Genomic DNA, 12,494 nt, shown 5'->3' with positions numbered 1-12,494 from the left:
GCTTCGGTTTTACATTATTGACCTTCTATTTTCATTTTTTGGGTATGAAGTTTTATTTTCAAAAACAGTTGCTCCAAAAATTGATCTTTTCACCCTCCCAGCTTCTGTTTCTATTTTTAATAACCACGGTAAAGCTTGATGTCGTGTCAGCAGCATCTGCCTAAACTTAAGAAAGCATTTATACCAAGATGCTTTCTACCAAAGTTTGATACAATTTGACTAACTTCTTTTGCGGGAAATTTAAAAATAGCAATTATTGCTCACAGACATGCAATACACAAGTCACAAACAAATGCCGAGCGATGCCATACACTTACTATATCTTATGGCCAGCTGTGACAAAAATAGCTCTGCCAACTGATCCTTTCCATGATGAGTTAGTGATTCTGAAACGCAGTTTTATTAAAAAGGTTTATTTTTAATTTTTATAGGAATCAATTTTTCATCACAGCCGTTGAAGCCAAAAGGGGTATATATATGTTGTTTCATGCAAACATAACACCTTTTTTTATTGATTGGTCGAACATTAGGAATTGAAGTAGCTGGTACATATCAACATGCAACAATACAAATGAGAAAACAAAACCAAAACCATCACATAAACACACAGTTACACACACATACAACAAAAGCTTTACATTACACTCACATCGTCCTATACAATACTGTTATAATATAATTTACTAGATGATAAAACTTCCTATTAATCAGAATATGGAGAGCTCATTAGTAGGAAGATAGTTACCTTCAACGTTGAAGCGATTTTCTGTCACAGTATGCTCAAGGGCATCTTCTAATCCAAAACGTATCAGTCGAAGTTATTGAGCATCATTGAGAACAACGGTATACATACTTAATATTTACTTAGCTCACACGTCGTAATTTTTATCAAAGCACGTCAATATTGATCATTTGATTGTCATAACAACCAATTTTCCCTGACATAAACATGACTAATTTTAAACTACGGACTAAATTGGCATCCACTCAGTTATAAACCACCTGCAGGTGCTCTAAATATATAGTTTCTCTTATCAGACATTAAACCATGGCATCAGCCATAAAGTGGCAGAAAGATGTATAAAGATATTTAAGTGGCCCATATAAGTCCTTTTAGAAAAAAATGTAAATGATTGTGTAAGTGGCTTTATCAGTACTTGATTGCAGCTCTACGCTTTTGGAATGTCTCAGGCTACGAAACAGATAATAGCATGATCAAATATAGGCCTGATAAATCACTGCGCTTGTGACGAAGGAAAGACAATGTCTCTTCGAAAAGATGTATTTAATTAATTGATAATTAATTTTACTGACCTACGCGAGACCTAACTGTCGGAACTTTTACAAGCATTGGACAAAATCATTTAGACAGATGTTTTACCACTTCTCGGACTTGCTGACTTTATGTATTGTACTCTCTAGACCTTTGGCGTCTATTTTTAAACCAGCACTGGAATACTGCATTACACTGAATGCATACAGTTGTCTGTGAAATGAGAGGATGTACACGTTTAATCTTGTAAGGAAGATACGAAACAATGGCTAATTCCGTCAAAGAAACATACGTATTGTTAACTGCAAAAATTATCTGCTCTGTTATTAATAGCTTTTCTATGCTTCCATGAAATTATCGACAATTCGCCAAATTATGTTTAGATCTCAATGATATAGTTTATATACACGAGTATTCTACCTCTTTAGTATGAAGTACTTTGTGCATTTTACGGTCCGAATAAGTGTTATATGAATCGCTTCCAAATGCTGTTTTTTGTACACTCAGGACATAAATTTGTGAAGTCAATGCCTTAAATGATAAGTTTTGCTGGACATTTTTCAGAGTCACTGTGTACCATTATATATATATATATATATATATATATATATATATATATATATATATATATATATATATATATATATATATATATAATCTCAAATGGGTAAAGATTTAATATTGATTGTATGAAACGAGTTGAATAATGTCCAACTATTGTTAGCCAAGGCTCGCAAAAGCTGGACATTGTTTAACGAGTTTCATAAATTTAATATTAAATCATTACCCGTTTGAGATTCTTTTTATCACAAATTTTTTTTAGTATAATTTTTTAGATAGAAAGAAGAATGAATATTTTCGTTCATTCTGACAGACGCTGTACCTTTCATTAGTTGTGCGTAAAAAATAGTCCCAAACAAAGTTGAAATAGTAAGAGTAAATTATACATTTTATTATATACATATTATACATCAAAGAATAAGCGTCCATCCAAATCAGCAAAACATTTTACAAACGACAAAAACATTTGTCAACACAAAATGTCAAATGATTGTGATGTCACATTGTTCACAACTAAAGATACATCGATGAGATATTTTTTGTTAAAAGAACATTACTGGATGCAGAAATACACACATTTCCTGTAACGTACTTGAGACCGAATATTTGCAGTATTTGATTTGGAATAGTAGTTTGTACAGAAGACGTCAACAAATCTGAGTCGGACTTGCATCACATATTTACTGCGTAAATATGCTGTGGTTGGATAAAGTTCTGTCAGTTGGGGAGATCGGTTTATATATATATCCTTCTGTGAACAAATGTGAGTATATTTACATCAGTAAGTTCACATTTAAACCAAGCTTGTATATTGGGTGGATTCCATGCTACATATATTACATCTTTCCATCGCCACCCCCACCCTCGTTTTCGTCTGAGCAATACCGGTAATTTTACTCGTTGTTATAGTTCTTGTTTTGGGGTTTTGACATTTTTCATGTTATGATATGTTATACATGATATAACAAACCCCTGTGGGGGTGAACTTGCAATATTGAAACAGACGAGACCTTTTTTTTCCATTCCCTTTCGCGAGTCAAATACAAAATTGGCGGCCCAAAATGTCCAGTGATAACCTAAAAAATTCCAGAAGGCGGGGTTCAACACTTTTTCCCACAATCGCAGCCAATCAGTAAAGAGAATACTGCACAATGACTTCATTTTCTTATTTGGACCAATCTAAATCACATAAAGTCATATGTTGACATGTTATAATATAAAAAAATTAAACTGCACTCACGATAGGCAAAGTGTACCGCCTATTTTGATAAATATACATCATCCTATATACCTTGATATGATATGATATGATATATATATATATATATATATATATATATATATATATATATATATATATTCATCCTATATACCTTGATTTCTTTCATAGGAATCTGGAATGACTGTTCAGATAGATGAGAATTAATTACTAAGTCGTTATGCGAGTGTGACTGCTACACACGAGTGCATATAACACCAATTAAATATCATCATTTTTGGGTGATGTGTGCTTAGTAATGGGATATGGGCTGGTGTGTGCAGGAAAGGCGATGGGTGACGTTTACCCGCGGACCTGGGTTCGAATCTCTCAAAAGTCTCTAACATGTATGATATTATTATTTGTATTAAATATTAATTCTGCCTACTATTATTAGGCATTCTCCTATAGAATCCAAGGATAGCACTTTCCATTCTGTCTAGCATATATATATATATATATATATATATATATATATATATATATATATATATATATATATATATATATATATATATATATATATCCTAGACATTTTACGCAAGGTAACGTCGTATATATTAATCACGATAACATGTGACACAGTTTACAACAGTTGAGTAGATGTCCAAGCTTTCGTTTTTACCGTCCTTCTGCAGGCGAAATATGTTAAAATAGATAACATATCATATGTTTGCCCTATTATTTACCAAATGTTTACATAAATTTATTTTCCCGTGTAATGAATTGCAGCATGTAGCAATTCACTTCACAGAAACTTATAATACCATGGAATAGGAATTTTGTTAAAATAGGAAATAACGCCATATTAAAATTATTTCAATTACGATGAAGCACATCGTCGCCACACTATTTTGAAATAGACATTACAGGAAACATAAAGTTTTATTTAAACACAAACACGGCCTCTCTAGTTTGACATTTGATTTGAAAATATATGCTGACACATAGGCATGAATGACTGAATGGTTATGAACCTCACTTAATATTAAACATATTTAGCTTCAAACCAATCTATCATTTATCCACGTGAGTGACAAATGAGCTATCTGAATGTTGTCATGATAATTGTATCAATCTTTGATACTATCACTACTTTCAAATACCGGTAGTGTTCGTATCAATACGTTAAAAAGTTAAACCATAAGACAGAAACGCTTTCTTGGTTGGCCTACATTGATAAATAGTATCGATACTTTGCATGACATATATGCTTGGTGCATTGATCAGAATTTACGAAACCTGTCTGCCAGATCCATTCTTCTAGCAATATTGCAGTTTCGAACTATTTTTAAAAGGTCGAGAGTTTTGCCTCTGGCGACAAGTCATCAGGTCCGTAGCCATCACCATGGCAAACTAGTCCGTCAAGACAAACCTGTTAGCTTGAAAAATGAATGATAGATGAGTAATGTTAAATATATTTTATTGTTCCTATACGTCATGATATGATCCTTCAACAGGAAAATAATGATACGAATTACGAAATATGATCACAAAATATACTTCTTCTTCGTCTTCTTCTTGCAATAATGTAATGGGCTCCTTTGGAGTATACTCGCATGATGTGAACAATGCACATGTGATGTAGCGGTAAACAGTAGTTGCCATCGGGTGATCTGCTAAAATGGATACCATAGTTTTCCGACTAAATACAAAAAAAAAAACGCCTTCAAATAATTAAACAAGGAAAATTGAGTAAATATTCTCAACAAAAACTTAGTGGCTGAAAAAAGACGATTTGACTTTTTTGACGAATGTCAGAAATATTAGAAAAAGACAATGCCAATGGTTACTCTCAAGTAATCAAATTCAAATGATGAAGCACTTTGAAACCGGGTAAACACATACATGCATCTTGAGGGGTCTGCTAGTCTTTGCTGGTCACTGAGATGTTGTAAATATCACAGAATGGAGCTCACTGATCACTCTTCTTTGTCGCTAGATGGAGACGTGTGTTATGTGATTTTTGATTGGCTATATGCTTCAGAAAGCTTTGTTCCAAAGCAAAATATTTGAAATATGGAGAGAAGAAGATATAACATACATCCACTATCAGGGCGAGTAATACGTTGGCATGTTTCACTGCTATAAAACGACAGTATTGCTGCCCACTTGTTGTAGTGTGTAAATGTCAACACCCTGGAGACGGTTGGTTTCCCTATTCGAGAATACTAATACACAATACACGTTATTTTCTGTCCAGACCTTGCAAGTAGCCTTCCGGATTATTTGTCGGCTTAAGATCGTTGCACCAGTAGAATGCCAGTGAAACTATATCATTTCTAGACGAACCTCTAAGGTCAAATGAATCGAAAATAAATTCAAATTAGCTTGTATTGATATCTAGCGTTCATTTCTATTTCTTCTAGCTAGACATATATCACCAAGAAATTCGCTTTTCTCTCATAGCTCCACAAGAAATTGTGAACTAATCATTATACAAATCTTAATCATAGATTGTACCATTGTTGGGAAAATGAATTAGCGGTAGTATCTTGAAGGATTTGACTCTCTGCCTGTAATCTTGCGTTAAATGGCCGATAATATCTTTCATACAGGCATAACATGTCACTACTAATTTGTAGCAGAGGAAAAGAGACTGATATTACAGGATGACTGTTCCCGATAATAATAAAAAAACTGGGCATTAAGCTTCAAATAGAAAAACATTTTGTTTTCGTATATTCTTCAAGCACATAATGTATTTCCTCATCATGCCGTTGGAAGAAATACATACCAAGAAAAATAATGTACGATAAAAAATGTACAGTACTTTTTGTTCTGAAATGTGAAAATTCTGACTTGACAGTGACCCATTTCAAGCGCAAAATTCCTTAAAGCAAATGAAAGGTATGTTGATTTCTTTACAAATCAAGATTCATCCGCTTCATGCCTTTGAAACGTTTTGTCCAGAGATGAAGTAAACTTAAAGAAAATAAACAAGAACAACAACAACAATAACAACAACAAAACAGTCTGAATTTCAACGACGGTTATAACTTTCAGTCGCCAATATAGCAACTTTTGCAAGGAAGGCTTTGTACTTAAGACAGGATACTGAGACGTCCATGATACTGAGGCTTGGCTTCCATGATTTCGTCAATACAAAGGTGTAGTGTGAAATAATTATATAAGCACAATCTTATGATGCTAATAAAAGCCAGTGATCTGGAATATAAGTACCTTCATATGATAAAGTATCCCTGAATTATCTTTTATGAATATTCAGGAAAGTAAAATTAGCTTGATACAAGAAGATCGATGTCTTGCATAGGTTTTCACGAACCGCGTTTTCTCAAAAGGAAATCATAATCAGTATGAATTTAGTCACTCTAAACATTCCTACTGCATGCATACATTATCTTTGAGTAATATTGTATCCTACAGGAAAATTACTAAAAGGCATGACGTGGATTATGGTGCTGGCATTCAGAGTGGTGTTGGTTTGTCCCAGGAGAGCAAGTGGAAAACTGTCGAGGCCGTAGGCTGTTACCGCTAATGTACAGCACATCAGGACAAGGATTAGCACCGCCAGAACGTTCACAACGACACCTATTTTCAACTGAAAAGAGAAGAAAATGAGGACAATACAGCCTTCTGACCTATGCATTCTGTACATAAATGGCGATACAAGATTTGTACAAATCTGTTGATGGAAAAGATTTTATCCCATAGATCAAATCTAGTCACAATATTGCACGCGTAATTCAGTTGTACATATTGTTAAAAAAAACCTCAACTGTATTATTATTTCATTTTATGTTTTCTTTTTAATCTCGTTCACGTACGCGTATGCGTATCAAAACACTTCCGAAAAAAGACAGAAACTAAATGCGACTAATATCAATGAAAACAGTAAAAACGGGACAAAATTAATTTACATTTGTTTTCGCTCTTTTTCGACATGTATTAATCATAGGAACCAACTTGTTGCTGGAAAGCTGCTGAAAATGGAGTACCCGTAGCTGTCAATCGAACTTTTTCGTTTCTTTTCAATATTTTTAGACTTAATTATACATTTAAGGCTAGAAGTAAGTTATGTTATCAATATTTGTCGAGCATGATAAACAAGATCTGAATAATGACGGCTTTAATCACTAGAGGATTTCGGCATATTTTTTGTAGGACTTAACCATGTCTTTGATTTGGAGATATCCGCTGGAGAACACTATAGCGTTAGGTGGAGTTCCAACCGGAAGTAAGTATGCAAACGAGGCTGAGACAGCAACTGGTATCATTAGGTACGTTGGATTTATGTGAAGACGAATAGCCTGAAAAAGGAATATTACTATCGTTATTAGGGACTAGGCTACCTTGATGGTATATTTTGTTGCTGATAGCAATATGTATGCGTATGTGTGTATGCAAGAGAGAGAGAGAGAGAGAGAGAGAGAGAGAGAGAGGAGGGTATTTCAAATGAGGTTCAAATATTTGAGCTAAGAATTAAATTTCTCATATCTCTGCAATGCGTATAATGCGTAACGTGTACTAAGGTATTATTCTATTAAGACGCCTTAGAACTAGTATAACGACCCCAGATATTTACGTAGTTTCAATTAATTCAATTAACCGCGAATTGCTTCAGCCAACAAGCGCTTTTAGGGCGCTTGTGTGATCTTCATTTGTCATATAGCCGTTTCCTTGCATTCAACATTTGAACTTGTGCGTTTTAAGTATGGCTTTTAACTTATCAAAAGCCTCCTCACATTTTTCATTCCAATGAAATCATTCTCCAGCAAATACTGAATTTCTATTTTTAAGTATTCTTGTTTGAGAGGGTTCATCTTGTACGGGTGTTGTTTCACCGGTTTAGAATTTACGTCATGGAAAATTGTATTCGTTCTTGTAAATACATCCGGAAATAAGTGCTCATATTCAAATAATAACTGTTTAAGTTCATTTCTTTCTCGCTGCAATTTTGAAAGTGTTTGGTCCATATAATTATTAATTTCTGAATTCCAAAGATTTGTTACTCCAGTATCAGTAAAATCCGATGATATTCCTTAATTTAAATCTTCAAAGAGTGAGTCAGGTACAACTAAATTAATTGCATGTTTAACCTGGCTATATCTTTCAATATACTCCTTTAACATGTGTATGTGGCATAGTTGTTTCGGTTTTCGCCTCCCACGAGCTGATGTAAATTAAATCATTTACTTTCCTGTCAGCTGTTTGGGACCATAATAGGTGGCCTGAAAAGGATTTTGTGGTAAGGGAAAGAGAGCCAGAACTCTTTTACAAGGCTGGAAACTCCTTTCCTCTAAGTTTTTATCATATCTTAATTTCATTTTTGATTGAGTAGAGTGTAGATTTGCTCCTGCAACCTCACAAGCTTTTGACAACTTGTACTTAAAATTGGAAACATAATCGAGAAGATTGATTTCGGTATCTTCATTAGAAAGAAGTTTCTTTTAACAACTTCAATGATCCATGCATAGTGTGTCCAAAACCCAGTTCAAAGGGACTGAAGCCTAAAGATTCTTGAACTGATTCCCTGACAGCAAACAATAGTAAATGAACGCCTTCATCCCACTCTTTACCCGTATCAAAGCAATATCATCGAATCATATTTTTCAAAGCCTGAGGAAATCTTTATAATGCCCCTTGGCTCTCAGGATGATAGGCAGAATATTTAAATTGTTGGATGCTTGTAATTCGTACACAACTTGCTGGAAAATTCCAGACATGAAATCTGAGATTGATTAGATTGGAAAGATTTGGGAAGGCTAAATTGAGTAAAGAAACTTTATTAAAGCTTTTAGTTTTGTTTTAGATTCAATATTACTCAAATAATTTGCCTCTGGATACCTTGTTGACGCACACAGTATCATCAACAAGTATTGGTTACCTTACTTGGTTTTGGGCAAGGGTATCATCTGATTGGGTTTTCCTACCATTTGATAAGTATGACAAGATCTACAGTATTTACAAACATCACTTTTAATTTTTGGCCAATAGAAGTGAGTGAAGATCTTGTGATAAATCTTATTAATCCATAAATAACCAGCCAAAGGAATTTAATGGACCAGGCTAAGGATTCCCTGTCTGTAAGATTTTGGAACCACAATTTGATAGTTCACTGACCACTCGTCAACAGCAGGTACCTTGGGAGGTCTCCATTGTTTCATAAGAATTCCAATTTTAATGAAAAAAACAGACAGGTACGTCAGTGGCTTTATTTTCACTAATGGCCATTTGAAACAAACATGAGATTTCAGGATCTTTTACCTGTTCGACGACAAGTGATTGTTGTTTGTCACCCTGATTAGAATAAAGAGAACGAGTAGTTAAAACAGGTTCACTGTGATCAATACAATTTGATCGATCCAAGCAAGTAGTGAACGTGAGCTCGTCAAAGGCCTGACCATCACATGTGTCAGCTAAAGGAATACTTCCCTTATCAAGAACATTCTCAAGATCTTTCTTTGGTATAGCTCTGGTAACTGCACATGTTGGGTATAAACCAGGAAATTCTTTTTCAGTTGGATCGACTTTCTGGTCTAAACAAGGCTTGTAAGTTACAAGTGGATTAACCACAACCTTGTCTCCAGCTAGATCGTTGCTTAGTAATAAATTAATGCCCTCAACGGGTAAAACAGCGACTGTTCTGACTGTCCCGGGTCCTGATACTAAATCTGATGACAGATTTACACAATGGAGAGGAATAATAACAAAGCCGCACTCTACGCCCTGAATAAGAACACTCTCATTAGAAGAAAACTTCTCAATAAACGGCAAAGTACTTGACAATACGAGACTCTGAGAACCGTGTCCGTTAACATTTTAATAGGGATAGGATTGGCCGAATCACCCAAAAGTGATATAGAACCTTTCGATATGAATGGTTCATAATTGTTCATAACAAAATCAGATTGGAGTTTATTAGACCCAACAAATGTATTGCTTTCAATGCATGACAGTGTATTTGACCTCTTAGAAATATGAGCATTTGGAATAGTTCTGTCTGGACTCTGAGGCCTATTTTTCAATTTGTAGCAATCAGAAATAACGTGTCGTTTCTTCTTGCAATAGGCACACGTAGGAAGAGACAAGTATTTTTGATCAAGCCTATCAGAACCTTGATATCTTAAAGTTGTTCCAGACTGAGAATTAGAAGGGCTTGTATTAGGCTGAAATACTATTCTGCAAGAAAACTACTGAGTGGAAGACTTGCCTACATAAGAAACTGTATGTGCTATAGAATTCTCGTCAGTAGCAAGAACAGCATTTTCCAATGTTTCGACCTTATGGTCATCAAGATAAATTTTAATGTCCGTATGGACACAATTCTTAAACTCTTTAGGTAATACAAGTTGTTTGAGACTTTCATAGTTTTGATCAACTTTCTTGGCTAAGCACCATCTATCAAATAACTACTCTTTTTCTCTTGCAAATTTGACATGATTTTGGTCAGCTTCTTTTTTGTTTCATAGTTTCTTAAGTTTTGCCGATAAGCCTCAGGGACTAACTTATAACCCTTTAAGGTATATTCCTTAATCACATCATAGTCAGCACTTTGCTGTAGTGTCAATGAATGGTAAATATCTCTAGCTTTACCAGTAAGTTAACATTGTAATAATAGAGTCCAATGCTCCTTTTGCCATTTCAAATTTTTCGCTCTTTTCTCAAAACTAGGGCAATATTTGTCGACTCCTTTTTCTCTGCAAGGGGACACTAAACTAATATTCTTAGTGACAACATAATTTGAATTTCTATGCAAGGTAAAATTGTGCTTTTCACTTGCCGGTTCCATTTCTTGTATGATACATTGATACTCGTTCTCTTCCTTCTCACTATGCGTCCGTCTCGCTCTCCTTTTTCTTCGATTGTAAATGCATTTGCTCTATCTTTAACTGTATTTGTTTGGTTTGTAACTGCATTTGTCTTACTTTCTCCTCTTTATCGGATTGTAAATGCATTTGCTCTTTCTCCTTCTCCAATTGTATTTGTTCTTTCTCTTTCTACAATAGGAACTGCATTTATTTTTATTTTTTCTCTAATACCAATTTTTTTTTTCTTTTTCCAATTGCAACTGCATTTGTTTTTCTTGTTTATCTTCCTGAAGTTCTAGCTTCATTAACTCTAATTTAATCTTGTATTATAATTTTAATTCGTTTACTTTTATGTCAGAGTCTGATACAGACTTACTGATCGAAACCAAATCATTTTTGTCCAAAACGTTCTTTTCTACCAAATACTGGACCAAAATATTTTTTATTTCTTGCTTCGTTAAGGAACCTTTTGCCTCAGAAAGATACTATTTTCTGGCAAATCAATTGATCTCTTTCAAAAGGTCTAATAGTTCCTGCATATGACTTGAAAGAAAGATTTCCACTTTTGATGACATTGTAGAAAAAGAGCGTTGATTGCACTAAAGATTTCAAAATTGTAAAAGAATACTTGTGATTTTAAAATATGTCAAAAACTAAATTTCAAAAAGTTTTCTCAAATATTTTAGCCAAAATTCAAATATCCAAGGACGAAAAATCCAATTTTCTTTGTTACGTGTTTAGGCTCTCATAGACAGTAGCAAGAAGAAAGTAAACACAACAAGCTTTGTAAAATTGTAAAATTTAACAAATAATTTATTTCCCTAGAAAAACAAGGTAAAAAATAAGGAAATGAACTTACGGTTGTAGGAATCAAAACAAACAGAAATAATCCAAGAATAACCGATTTGTCTACAGTTCTTTGTTGAACCACAGAAAATAATATTCCGGTGTTTGGAATCCGAATAAAATTTCAATAAATGTCTTTGTCCAAGAATTCTGTATGAACACTTAAATATTCCTAGGGAAAAGAATTAATTTCTTAGAATCCAAATAATTTGAAGAAAAATTCAAGTAATAAACTCCGACTAGTCACAACAGAATTAACACCTTGATGTCTAGTTGTTTAAAAGGCCAACTGAAATTATTTCTCAAAACATCACTACTAAATCTCACTACTGCGCAATTCCTGTAAAATTAGAATTTCGAAATAGAGACTATTTACATGTCTAAAGTCATGTACTCCCAGTACGTCCTGGATTTTACTCATTAAATCCCACACTAAGAATAAATAAAAACAGAAGAAGTTGTTTACTTCAGCTCTTACTAATTCTGAATCAAGGTCAGGAACTAGGTCAGCATTAAGATACAAAGTTCTAATATTAGGTTTTCTAAAAACTGAACTGAATTTCTGCAAATATCAAATCCAGTAAACAATATTACATTATTATAACATGTAATGGAATAAAAAGTTTAAAACTAACAAACAAACAACTAAAACAAATCAAATATAAATTAAATCAAATATACAAAACAATGGGGGTGGAGATCTGGGTTTAGATAGATTTGATTTGGATTCCCAGATAGGTCGAGCATGTCTCTCTTTGTGGCACAGCTTCCCAACGACCTTTGG

General features: G+C 33.9%; 1 protein-coding gene across 4 annotated transcripts in view; it reads right to left on the bottom strand.

Moving 5' to 3' along the window:
- Positions 1–2,195: 2,195 nt before the first annotated feature.
- LOC149775927 (Na(+)/citrate cotransporter-like) overlaps positions 2,196–12,494 on the bottom strand; it is a 78,477-nt gene continuing 68,178 nt past the window's right edge. For 3 of the 4 annotated variants that reach the window (XM_089943069.1, XM_089943070.1, XM_089943068.1), the window contains 2 exons: positions 7,226–7,363; positions 2,196–6,654 (listed from right to left, as the gene is read on the bottom strand). In XM_089943069.1, the coding sequence (XP_089799195.1) occupies positions 6,451–6,654; positions 7,226–7,363 (342 nt within the window). In that variant the 3' untranslated portion in view covers positions 2,196–6,450. The remainder of the gene's footprint in view (positions 6,655–7,225; positions 7,364–12,494) is intronic. The other variant, XM_089943071.1, reaches the window with a different exon arrangement.

Source organism: Sinohyriopsis cumingii, chromosome 19 (assembly GCF_028554795.1).
Source record: "Sinohyriopsis cumingii isolate HCF-2022 chromosome 19, ASM2855479v2, whole genome shotgun sequence".
Classification (NCBI taxonomy): domain Eukaryota; kingdom Metazoa; phylum Mollusca; class Bivalvia; order Unionida; family Unionidae; genus Sinohyriopsis; species Sinohyriopsis cumingii.
Note: the sequence above shows the minus strand (reverse complement) of the source record. Positions and strands in the feature narration are given on the sequence as shown.